Raw genomic sequence first — 13,098 nt, 5'->3', positions numbered from 1 at the left:
TGTTACGCAACATACAAAGCATTATTAAACAGTTTAACTCCGATTGAAGGATTAAACTTAAGAGGAACTCGAACCACTAATAAATATTTAGTAAGTTCGTTGCATGTTTAGAGACTTTAAGAAGTTGTTATCCTACGGGATTCAATACGAAACTTGTCTTGTATATATACGCTACATTACATAGCGTAATAAGATACAATATATTATATCGGATAATTGATCGATTATATATGTATTTAACGCCTATAGATCGCCTGCGACCTACGATATCGTAATACGTCATATTCTCACATCGAGCGCCGTTAATGGATTAGCGCATGTAATTGAATCTACTTCGATGCTGCCTGTAATTCTGTACGCACATTGATGTATGTACATCATATAACGTTGCTGAATATTTAACATAATTACGTACGCGCGACACGCACGCGTAATCTCAGTTCTATATATCTCGTTGTATTTACACACAAATTTCGTTGACTCCGGCGCACCAAACTAGTCAGCGTCATTCGCAGAGAATCGCTTTTATACCATTTTTACCCCACGAGAGAGGTACCGATTAGTTTTTTCGAGATATTCCGTGATACGACCTGTGATCTTCGTGATTATAGGCTCGATTGCCCTTCTCCCGAATGACTCAATCGCCCGTGGTCACGCAATTCAGATTCAAAATCCAAGTAGCCGGGTTCTTCACAGAAGTTTATTACTCTCGATTCGATGAAAATTACTCACTTTCTGTGATTGAGAGCGATTTGTTGCAAGAGATGATGTAAGGCGTATCTTTGTTCTCAACCACGCGATTATGCAACGCACGAATGCTGCGGAACGAAGATAAATTAATGTATGTAATTATCATTCCGCAGTGACTCATTCTCTTAGTGTAATATAATTATATGTATTTAATGTAACACATAATTACAACAGAATCTATAATTAATACTGACATCTCTTGCCTGCAGCATAATTTATAAAAATAAATAAGAAGGTACGAGAAAATATTAATAAAACATAAGAGAAATATATTTCTAGTCACACTAAGGAATTAAGCAAAGTTGCGCGAAAGAAATTTGTTTCATATTAATTTACCCGCGATGTTACTTCCTCAATAATAAATAAAATAACGAAGAATCTCATAATTTTCACAGAACAATATACCTTAAGTTTATCAAGTAATCTACTGACATAAAATTGATACATGATACTTGATGTCTACCGAGAATTAGTTTGTGCTACCAGTTACTTCCTGCATAAAGATGGAAATCTGTAGGCTACGAACTTTGCGCGAGAGACAATCATTTTTTTGAGCCCCGGCACATAGGATGAACTCATTTTAACTTTTTCCCAGGGATTCGTCCGTGGAAGTTGTTCGACAAGCCGCGACGCGACCGAGGGTGGGTGTGTCAAACGCTGATCTTATACAATGCACGAGATTCCATTGCAGAGGAGCATGACTCGGAAAGGACAAACTGGGTCACACGTATATAGTAATGATTGCATATACAAGACCATAAAAAGTGCGATTGCAGAGAAAAAGCGATATCTTGTTGAAACTAAATGTCTGCGATTCTGGCGTTAGTTCTCTTAGAATCTTGACTTATGAGAGTGAAGAGGGGGAGTTGTTCACTGCAGAAGCTTCCACAAGGAAAGAAAAAGCAGAAATTTTTCGCATTCTTTCTTTCAAAATAACAGAAATATTTAAATTTAGTTACCCTAGGGGTAACTAAATGTATCCTTTCGAGAACATATTTCATGAAGATAAACTCAACATTTCTTCAACTCTCTCTTATATCAGTTTGTTACTGTATAGTGAAATGAGGAAAAAGCAAACAAATTCCCAGATACAATTTTGAAATACTTATTGAAAAATGAAAGATGCTAGCGATTAAGCATCTAACATTAATCTGGTCGTACGTCTCAAACAAAAAGAGGTTGTTTCTGAAATTTCCAAGCTAAGAGTTCCTGACGAAGGTCGCGCAAGGGGTCCAAAGTCCAAGGGGTGGGTGTGTCAGATGGTGACCTTCTTACACAATGAACGAGAGACTACATCGTCAACGGATATGATTTGAAGGGATCAGCGGGGGCGCGGTCGGAGATCCTAGAGACGTATATAAAGTCCGTCGAAGTCGACCGTAGGCACATTCGAGCAATCGCCGTTCGGCACGATGAAGACCCTCGTAAGTATTCGTTTCAACGGTCGGAAGTGCGCGCTCCTACCTTTCTTTCTTTTGTTGCGGGAACAATTGACGTGACAGTCGGGTCGCTGTTCTATTAGCGAGCTGATAGCAGCGAGGTACAGTGACAAAAGCATCGCAAGGTAGACCGTACTGTGCGGTATCATTTGACAGATCATGCATGTAGTGTGACAGCCGAGAAATGAAATGGCGCGAGTTCCATAACGAAATTCCGTTACTTAACACCGCACAACATCTTCGCGACTCTAAAGCCCGAGTATCCGTCCTCACCCCGAAAAAAAAGAAACAGAACCTTCACCTTTCTAAATATCAGATAAAGTTATAAGTTTCATCGACGAGAAAAAATGTCTCACCTGAAATTGTGGTATTTCCGCTTCAGTTCATCTCGTTTGCCTTGTGCGCCATTGCCGCCGCCGCCGCCGCCGCACCTCGCGAACGACGAGAAGCTGTCTGGGCTGGTCACGGACTTTATGGTGGGCATGGAGCTTATGGAGCACACGGAGCTTACGGTGCGCACGGAGCTTATGGAGCTTACGGAGGCATAGGAGGCTACGGTGGACACGGAGTGGCCGTTGCCGGTCCAGTGCTGGGGGCGACAAGCGTCGCGGGCCCGCATGTAGGTGCTTCTGCTGTTACCGGCCCGTCGATAGGCCCATCTCGTTTGGCCGGATCAGTGGCTGGTCCTGTTCACGTTTCGGGTGCTGTCGCTGGCCCAGCTGTCGTGACTCCGTCAGTCGCCGGTCCAGCGCATGTTGAAGGTTACGGCGGCGCGTACGACGGTGGCTACGGGGGTGCCTACGGAGGTGGTGATTATATCGGTGAGTGATGCGCCAAATATTTGGAGAATTATGAAATGTGTGCGATAAAGAAGTGGTGTAACAGTTTCTCTTTCAAAGACGATGGTCGACTTGAAGAAGTCAACAAATTAAACTCTGCATCTCTCTCTCTCTCTCTCTCTCTCTCTCTCTTCCTCCTTTTATTGTGTGATAAATAATTTCTAATCAATTTTAGGAATTTTACGTTGCACAATAGCACATTAATAATAACAAAATAGCTTCTGAAATCGACTTGAAGTTACTCCAAAACTTCGCGCACACGCGCACACACACACACACAGGAACGTGTTGCTTAAATTATAAAGTAAAATTACCACGCGGTACCGTCCATTTGACTTTCTTCCGTTGGACGTAGGGGGCTACGGAGGTTATGCCGGTGGTCCCACTTATGGCTACACAGGATACGCCGGTGGTCACGGAGGGCACGGAGTAGTTGTAGCCGGACCAGCTAGCCACGGAGCGGTTTTGGCCGGACCTCACGCCGGAAGCGCGGCTGTTTCTGGACCGCACGCCGGTTCAGTCGTGATTGCCGGTCCTTCCGGAAAGATCACGGCTCACGGAAGTGGTTACGGTGCTGCCGTCCACGCCGGATTCGGCCACGGTCACGGCCACTGGTAACGCGCGCACAATCGTCTGCGAGAAGCGAAAAGAGAGGATCGTCTCTTTGAATCAGCGCCAGGCTGAAAGTAAGGATACTCCGCCTCCCTTTCAATTCTTTCTTTTTTTTTTTAGAGGAATAATGCGCAAGAGATAATGTAGAGAGATAATGTAATCGTAAATACGTGAAGTTACCGTATACCCCTCACCCTCTCCCCCTCTCTCACACGACGGCGCTCGTCGCACTTGATACTCTCTCGTTTCGCGGTGCGCGCGGGAATACTTATGCATGTTCTCTGTATGAATGGAATAAATTTGCTCTTGTTCGAAAGGAGCTTATTCGTGATGTAAAATGTCCGGAAGTAACATATTACATTTCGCTTGGCGTATCGCGGCTGGTTCTGATCTCTCGTGCATATCGAATTCGCAGACACCTCCCGCGTCGCGCGTACTACATTGTATTCCCGTGCACTCCGGAGGGTAAATTTTCCACGGGTTTTACAAGCGCACCCGCGCGAACGATTCAGATCTCCGGGCGTGTGGACGATTGCAGGAGAGGATTGCTTCGCTGAACTCTTCCGAAATTCTCTCCCGCGCAACGTCACGATGTCGAATACTTCCCCGCCGCGCTGAATTGTGAGGCCAATTATCTCACGCGAATTATCGTGGCAACGGCTAATTAACCAGCGCTAACCCGACGATTATCGGCGCGGGTCCGAATTATGCATGATGAAAGCAACGATTACAAAGGCAACGGCGGTGCGATCGTGGCGGGTGGGGTGAAATTTTGGATAATTGTTTGCTGCTTAAGCGAATCGGAGCTCTCGCTCGAGTTTCGCGATACGGAAAGTATGCGATGGAAAATTGCGAGCTGACTCTCGCGCACGGTGTATTCCCGTACTTCGTACTTTGGTAAGGCTAAAATATATAGTTCGTAAGTTACGCTATGAAAGAGGACGAGATTATGCATACGATTTAATATTCATCTTGAGCTGCGCATTCTGACGCTCGCTGCACCGATTCAACTTTATTTTACTTGGACTTTAACACAATAAACACTTTGTACTTGACACAAATTACTGTGGAAACTTTCTCTTCGTAAATCGTCTCTCTTCTGCGGACGGTCCATTTTGTTCCGTCCAATTGCTCGTTTAACCATCGCATGAACCACCCACCGTGCGAAACCCGAAACTCCCCGTCTCATCGCGCTTCCGCCTCGTAGTTTAAAGTTTCTTCTTCGTGATTTCTTGGGTAAAATCTCTCGCGTAAAAAATATGGAAACAGTAGCATGAAGTATGAAGCAACTGTCCCATCTGTAACTTCGTTACAACAGCCGGGACAGCTCGTTTCGTACCGCGTATTATTAGACCGGATTGATCGTTGGTCATTGTCGGGGGATGCGAGTCGTACCGCTCGATATTCACTCGTGGTATTCGTAGCGAGCGTACGCTCGCTGAACACAAGGAGCTGCGACCGGGCAGGACTGGCATGGAGCGGACGTGAACACGTGCCTTCATGTAACGCTCGTAACGCTCGTTATCGTTAAAGGGTAAGGTCGTCACGAGCATGGCTGGTGGCTTGCGAACGTGGTTCGCAACTCGTGAGCTAAGCATGACCAATGAGAACTACACAGACAACGAAACTGTCTGCGAGACATTAATGTAAGTTTGCTTCTCGGCGACGTCATTTTCCAAAACTCAGCGTTCATGGGTGAGACATAAACTGACTGCTCAATTAATAGTAAAATAGAATCAAATTGAAACTCGAGATACGCACTCGAAAGTGTGCATATTCGAGCACGTCAATGTGTCAACTTTTGATTACGACAAATTACCTCTTAGATTAAGATTACGTAGATCAAGATTATGCATATTTAAGACTACATATTGTAATATGTACGTGTATATGCAGCCGCGATAAGATCCAGCCATAACTTTATTTTTCTGCGCAAGCGGGACCTCGGCATGAATTTTGGATGAAAAGCCAAGCGCAAAGAAGATATCCGTCGACATAAATTTAAGCGTTGGCGCGTCTAGCGCGAGCAATTTATACAGGATTTGCGCAAAGCCGAGTATAAAACACGATTTACGATATCTATTACGCGGGTCGTCACGCGGGTGTTTAATCTCGGATTTGCATGTCTCCGTTTCCGTCGATTTTTTGCAACAAATCACTATCGAAAAATGATACATCCCGCCGTGTTTTATTCGCGCGGCGAGCGCACTTCCCGGGCGAATATCGAGCGACGGCGCTTTAAACGTGCGGCCTTAGCCTTATGGGAAAATCGTGGCCCGAGAGCTGCGAGAGAGCATCACGGCCGGGATAGCCGGCGACGCGACTACGTAATCTCGCGTTTCATCATCGCGCCGCGGTGGCTGCATTGTGAGAATGCACCGAACCCCCACAAATTCCGAAAGGTCACCCACTTGTAATCGGCCGCCCACCGTTGCGAGCGAGCGGAATAAGAAATGGGTCATGCAACAGGCCGCCGTCGCCGCCGAGGGTTGCATCTTGTTTTCACGACGAACGCGCATTGTCACGCCGCTGGATGTTAATTGCCGTGCGTCGACGATGGTGGGCGATAATCGATCGCGAATTAACGTGACATGCTCGTGGCGCGTTCACGTCGCGCCGTGCGCTCACAGCCGGTAAGCTGATGCACGTTCATGTAGTCGTGGGAAAGTACCGTTTCAACTCGCCACTCAACTTGAGTCACTAAAGTTCGTGCGACGACGCGGCGGTATTATGCGATAGATACCACCGTGAAGAATTGCAAGAGTGATGTCTCGTCGCTGCGATAGGAGCATCGCGCGACGCGCAAAATTACGTAGCACGGGAGTTCCCATTTCTTTCCCGTGCAGGTGGAATTTAAACCGCATACGTGTTAGACATCTGTATGTGAAAGAAAAGGTACGGAGAGCGTCTGGAATATCAACGCAGGTAAGATGTTTTGAATTAGCAGCAACATGATTCTCTCGTGCATCAAGTGAAACAGTATTTTATTGGCTCAGAAGCTTACGTCTTACTTTGTATTTTTATAATTTTTACGTAACTTATATGCGCTGTATGTGTGTGTATGTGTTTCCAAATATATAACATAACTAAGTAACATCAAACATGATGATGAAATAGATATCACATGTACAAAGAGCAACGAAATTAAATGCTATTTCGCTAGAGTGTAAAATGGAACATATAATAGATAACTACGTCCACGTAACAATAAATGAGGTAGATTGGTTTTTATATAATACGGCTGAAATACCACCGACTCTGTGCTTCGTTTTAATCCACATAGTTGTGGATCTTACACAGTTAAGTACTGTGATGTACTTTCCATTCGATAAATGATGTTAAATGTGTATCTGAACTTTTATAAGAAGTCAAATAAGAAAGTAAAATGTAGCTTTCACACAGCACACACATGCTTCTAAAAGTAGCTTTCACAGATCCTGTAGAATTTACTTTTCAAATATCGCTCAAATAATCAAATAATCTTTCCACGAAAGCAATCATGATCTAATTAGAAAATTTGTCAATATTAATTCTAGCAAAAGACCAATTATCTTCAACGTGGAGCGCTACTACATGCTTTATGTCCTCTTTACCATACATCGCAACAAATGCATATACATGTATATATAAAGAATGTATTTGTTCCAAGCACGCTAAGGAGAAAGCCCCTAGGAAAAGCGATTCTGAGTGCTGCGATGGAATCTAATCGAGACAGAATTTAGAGCAGCCACAAATTTACATGCAATAATAAACTTATTATCAAGTGTCACGAATCCGGAGCCATTGTACGTCAAGTTCGAAGCTATCGAGCAAAGTAAGCGAACTAGTTGGTGCAATTTGCGCGCAGTTAGACAGGCCGTCATGTTGCATCGATTATATGTCGGGCGGTTCTGACAAAATGTCGTGATATTATCCGCGCTTTCTGCCAGGCGCATTTATAAAAGTCCCGAAGACGACGTGCCCCGCGTGTGAATTCGTCTTTGTTGTCGCTATAAATCACTGGTCTTGTCGCGGGGTGAGAGTTACGACCGAGACCGATCGTCGGCTACCGGATAACCGGTGGCATTCCTGAAGATCGAACCGGGGAGGACATAAAGCAAGAAGGCCGGATTGTTTTCTCCCGGCCAACTTATTCCCTTTCTTTCTCCCCTTCCGCTCTATACGTATGACTATGCGAAAACGGCGCGAGGCGTGGCCGATAATGAGACAAATAGGGTGTGTAACGGATCGTTAATGTCAGGCGTGGAGACGTAGAGCAGTCTCGCGTGGATCGCGCAAGGTCGATCGACGGATCCTTCGGCGGCCGTGAGTTTCGGGACGCAGATCCGCGAGCAGCGCACTTCTTTTCAGATGCCTACGAAGTATCAAAAAGAATGCATTAACTTCTGGTGGAGAACGGCGCGGCGTGTCGATTGTTGTTGCATGAAAACAATTGCAATAGACTCGTTAATCGGTATGTGTGAGTTTTGATCCTCGTAGTTTATCGCGAGATTAACGAACTTGCATGGAGTGTAGTTTCCGCATTCGGCGTAAAATCAAGCTGGAATATGAAATATCTCAACAGCGATTAATACCGCCCCCCCCCCTCCCCCTCCTCCCCTTTGAAGAAATATTCCACCAAACTATCGAAGCATCAACGAACGAAACATTAATGTGCATTGAAGCGGCAAGTTAGTACGAGCACATCGCCTCTTGATAAAAATCTGCAGGAACGTGGAACATTTATCTTCTTTCTTTTTCTCTTTTTTTCTTTTTAATATCGCGTATTCATGTCGAACATCTACCGTATGCGGCACCTTCCCACAGCAGTCTGTATACTCGGTGTGCAAATACTACTCACCTGAATTGTAAACACTTGGCACCGAATGGTCGTGCAGAAGTTCCCTTGCTCGGGAGCTTCCGATCGGAAGCATCGCGGGTTCCATCGCAGTAGCCGAGGATCGAAATCGATCCTCCTCCGCGGATCGTGTCTTCGCCTTCTTTTCAATGAAGCCACGCGCCCTCCGGTTGACCGGCGCGGAGAATATCTCCGTCGACATCGGTGGGTGCTGCGATTCGCAGCAGCGACTTTCCGTCAGCCATCACCGAGGAACATTGCCGTGCAAGCTGATGCTAAGTGAGCTTTTATAGCCGGTATATAACGGGCACGTGGGACGACGAACTTGCGACGGGATAAGGGTGGGGCCCCTCCGCCACTCCGCCGGACCCGTGTGACGAGGTTAAAAAGGAAAGCTCGATCAATCGAAGATTGAAAACGCACACTTATGGCGATGCAGCCTCGAACCGAATCGAAAACACCAACCGCACCCAAACGGGTAGGGGTGAGCGATTCAAGGAGTTGACTTTATCACCTCTGTCTGTGCGTTGTTTATTGGCGATCCGTAGCGACTGGGGAGTAGAAGGGCGGAGAAATACTTGAACAACGCTGTAAATCAACGCTATAATAAACTACGGAGTATTTACCGTCACGGCGAAAGACGGCATTCTCGATGGTTGTGCAGATAAATCGACGAAGAACAGTTATAACGTTGTGATAACGTTAAATAACGATTATTGATGCCGAGCCGATGAGCCGATAACGCATGAGAAGCACGCACGTTTGTGTGTCTTATCACGGACAGAATCCCCTGGAGTAACATTATCGCGAGAAAGAAAGAAGATACAACGATTCAAACGTGAGAGAAGTGATATATCGCGATGTACAGTATAATTTGATTACACGACCGATCAATCTGAGTCCGTTGCACTTTGAAAATCTTCCCAATGAGCGATAGTCATTGCACTCTACAATACTTGAAGCAGAGCTCGCTCGACAGTGCTCGATGATTGATGATGTAGAAAGCTAAATTTACCAGCGACACCGGCGATAACTTTGATGAAAACGTAACATTACAGCCGATGGCATGGCAGAACCATTAGCCGAACGGTAATCGATTAATTCGTATGATGTGTGCTATAAACGACTTCAATAATACCTTTGTGTAACGTTCCTGGCTTTGTAATTGTAAACTGGTTAGGGGACGTACAGTCGGGCATAGCCTAAAAACTTAATCGGCCGCTTGTATTTCCGATATGCTTTGACGAATATGCAGACAATCGTATACACATCATAACCACACATCAATAACTCATTACGTACGCAATGGTAACGATTCGTTTGCAAATTGCCAATACAACAGCAATACGACGCGAGAGTCGTACGAGAAATGGCAATTTAATAAATAAATGTATGATATTGTGATACAGCAAAGGTAACACGGTGCGAACACGGTGATATTATGTATTGAGAACACACACATTTTTATTTTAAGTGTTAATAGTCTGTAAAGAAGCACAGGTACTACAGTGCGTACTTATAACTACTACGAGACGTTGAGCGCTGATTTATAATCTTTGTCAAAGGCAAAAGTCATTGAACGAACGTCGCGATGAAATGCGACAGTTTTATTTTAAAAAACAGACGGACGTATAGACGCGTTTCTCCGCATCGAATCTATCGACAGTTGACGAGAGTCAAAGTAACGTAGAGACTGCTGGAACTTTGTTGTAAATCCCGCGGTTGCGGGCGACGTAAGAGAAAGAAATTTGAGCACCGCTGACCCGTATCGTAACTATATGGTGCACAATACATATTTTCTCCTCGAGTGAAAAGGAAGAAATCGGAATGAAAGGAACATAACGAAATATCCAAGTTGATAACGACGTTTACTGTTCTTTCTTTTTTTTTTCTATACGAACATATCGGATGCAGTTTTTCGACTTCGTTGAATGGGGCAGGATGACGAGGGAAAAAGCGTCGGAAAAGTTGTTGCGCCGCTCAATCAATAGTCACCTTTGCGTCCGAGGCTGTGCATGACGCCCGGTAATGGCACTGCAAACAATCCCTGGCGCTGCATGCGATCTGTTGCGAACTTGCTGATACTGTCGCACCGAACACACATACACATACCCAGCATATCCGACAACAATGGGCCTCTCATTCCTGGCGACAATCTGCGAGGTCCGGATGACGCGTGGGCAATGCAACCCGTGCCTCGCCTAAACGGATGCACAATGCGACGCGTAATCGTTCTAATGGCGGCACGTGCCTACCTGAGTCGAGAGAAAGCAGGAAGAAGACACACATACGACACATGGATCGTCTCCATTTCCAAGGTCGTTGATGACTCGATGCTTGTGATGAGTAGCCGTGATCTTATCCTTTGAGCTTCGCGAGGAGGCGTTACGTAACGCGTAACGACGTTACACATTCAACGCGATTGAACGCACCATGATTAATGATCATCGCGATCGTTTCTTTCGTATAAAACAGACCGCGCCAAGAGGTAACAGACGTATGAAACGTATGAACGAGGTTAAATAATAAATACTTTGAAGAGCAGACTATGAGATGAACGCATCGCGTCGTTGGGTGAAAATAATATCCCCTCGAAATTACCAAGTCGCTCTTTTTCTAAGCGCTAGTCTGACATCGATCAGGTATCCAGCACGTGAATCGTAGTTGCTTCTACGCCTAGGCGAACTTTAACTTAAATAAATATTATTTCAAGATAACTATCTGCTCGCAGTTGCGCTCGCTGCCGTCGGTACCAACAGATCAAGGCGACGAGTGCAAGACGCAAGACATAGACAGATGCGTTGAAGTGGAGCACCGCATGTTGGGGCCCGACAGGACGAGGTGGGGCGTTAAGGGGCATTCTGATGTCACTTACATGGTGACTGACTTAATGTCAATAAGTCGGCAAATGCCCAGCCCGTAGAGAATGTTTGGCGTGTCCTGTGCCCCGCCCTTGGGGTTGGCGGGAGCAACTGAGTTCTAAGCCCGATCGGGGAGACAATGTTCCTATAAAAGCGTGTCAGACGCCAGTCGGTGGCAACACTTCCACCTCAGCCATCGAGGCAAATTTTCCCGATATCGTTCCAGCAACCGGCGGACCGTCCTCTTCATCATGTGCATCCTGGTCGCGATTCTCCTCGTGGCGGGTCTGTCAGTGGCAACCGCGGCACCGTCCGGATACCTGAGCCATGGTGCCGCGTTGGCCGGTCCTATTCTGGGACCAGCAACTCTCACCGGACCTGCTAATGGTCCATCAGCTCTCGCCGGACCGGTAGTTGGGCCCGCGCGTCTCTCCGGAGCTGTCGATGGCGGTGCTGTTGTCACCGGTGCGGTTGCTGGACCGTCGGTTGTTTCCGGTAGCGTCGCTGGACACACGGCGGTGGTTGGTCCTGCTCTCGGCTACGCAGCGCCAGGATTGGGATGGCCGGCTTATGGTAAGCTCGAATAAACTATAAATGTAATTACGTACGATACATACGATACAATAACTCGAATGGCTCGTTTAAAGAGATCATCGGATTTCGGGAATATGAAGAGAAAATCCTCATTCTACGATAATATATATGTGCAACATGCCACCATAATTCTAAAGTATTCTTTATATCATATTATAGAGCGTAAAAGAATGAATATACTTTTAAAAAAATTACGATATATGCATCGGACATGTATAGGCGCGCTGATACAGTGAGCAAACGGCCTTATCGGTGCGCGAACATGATCTTAGTAATAGCCGATAAATCGTGATATATACTCCAGCTCGTCATAACTTTCGTTAGCGATCGGACGTTACGGCGTTACCATGTAATGTACTACGGTGCTCGTTAGCTCAGTAGCAATATATATTTTATTATCCACTTTGAACTTTTAGTCCCACAGAAGCTACGGCACCGTATTTGCCTGATTTCTCTTCTGACAGGCTCAAACCTTTCGATTGTGCAATACACTTCACAATTTATCGACCGCATTAGAGAGACGCGTGTACCTATAAGACATACATTTTAGGTCCATACGGAGCAGTGCTGGCGGGTCCTCTTGCGGGTCCTGCGGCTGTCGCCGGACCGGTTGCAGCTCCAGCCCTGATCGCAGGTCCATCCGGTAGCATCGCTGCTGGACACGGCGGATTAGGCGGTATTGTTCGTGGATACGCAGCTGGACACTGGTAATTGGTTTCATTCGGCAATGTGACTTAATGACCTCCGCGACTGATCTCTTCGACACCCACCATCTCGGCTACTGCATCGTGAACTTCGTCATTCGGCGTATCTCCAGTCAATGCATCTCTTCTACACATTCTATATAAGTGTACATAACAATGTTTCCCCGTATGCAGTGTTATACATAAATATAATAAATGCGCACACATGGCACTTCTGGAACAAAATAATCGCTTTATTATTTCCCTCCAGCGTAGCAGGAGCATAGCCGAAACTATAACTTCTAACAAAAGTACATGATCCCGAGAGTTGGGAAAAGAAATTTACCCGCATATCACAGTGCCGCCTCTCTCAATTTCTCTTAAATTCTCCACGTCACGTCCGTGACCGACAGAAAAAGTCAAGCGCGGGCAGAGGTTGAAGAACGATACGAATCGATATCGTCGATAACTCTAACATGTGTT

General features: G+C 45.8%; 2 protein-coding genes across 2 annotated transcripts; both read left to right on the top strand.

Annotated features, from left to right (window-relative positions):
* Nucleotides 1–2,111: 2,111 nt before the first annotated feature.
* Nucleotides 2,112–4,971, top strand: LOC105189611 (glycine-rich cell wall structural protein 1.8). Its single transcript, XM_011151835.3, has 3 exons — nt 2,112–2,174; nt 2,572–3,010; nt 3,384–4,971. Exons 1-3 carry the CDS (start codon nt 2,163–2,165, stop codon nt 3,644–3,646), a joined length of 714 nt encoding a protein of 237 aa, XP_011150137.1. The 5' UTR covers nt 2,112–2,162; the 3' UTR covers nt 3,647–4,971.
* Nucleotides 4,972–11,501: 6,530 nt separating this feature from the next.
* On the top strand, nt 11,502–12,854 carry LOC105189612 (tetra-peptide repeat homeobox protein 1-like). Its single transcript, XM_011151836.2, has 2 exons — nt 11,502–11,911; nt 12,483–12,854. The coding sequence occupies exons 1-2, from the start codon at nt 11,590–11,592 to the stop codon at nt 12,641–12,643; spliced, it is 483 nt and encodes a 160-aa protein (XP_011150138.2). The 5' UTR covers nt 11,502–11,589; the 3' UTR covers nt 12,644–12,854.
* The last annotated feature ends 244 nt before the right edge of the window (nt 12,855–13,098 follow it).

The sequence above is a fragment of the Harpegnathos saltator genome, unplaced genomic scaffold (assembly GCF_003227715.2).
Source record: "Harpegnathos saltator strain DR-91 unplaced genomic scaffold, Hsal_v8.6 scaffold694, whole genome shotgun sequence".
NCBI classification, from domain to species: Eukaryota; Metazoa; Arthropoda; class Insecta; order Hymenoptera; family Formicidae; genus Harpegnathos; species Harpegnathos saltator.
Note: the sequence above shows the minus strand (reverse complement) of the source record. Positions and strands in the feature narration are given on the sequence as shown.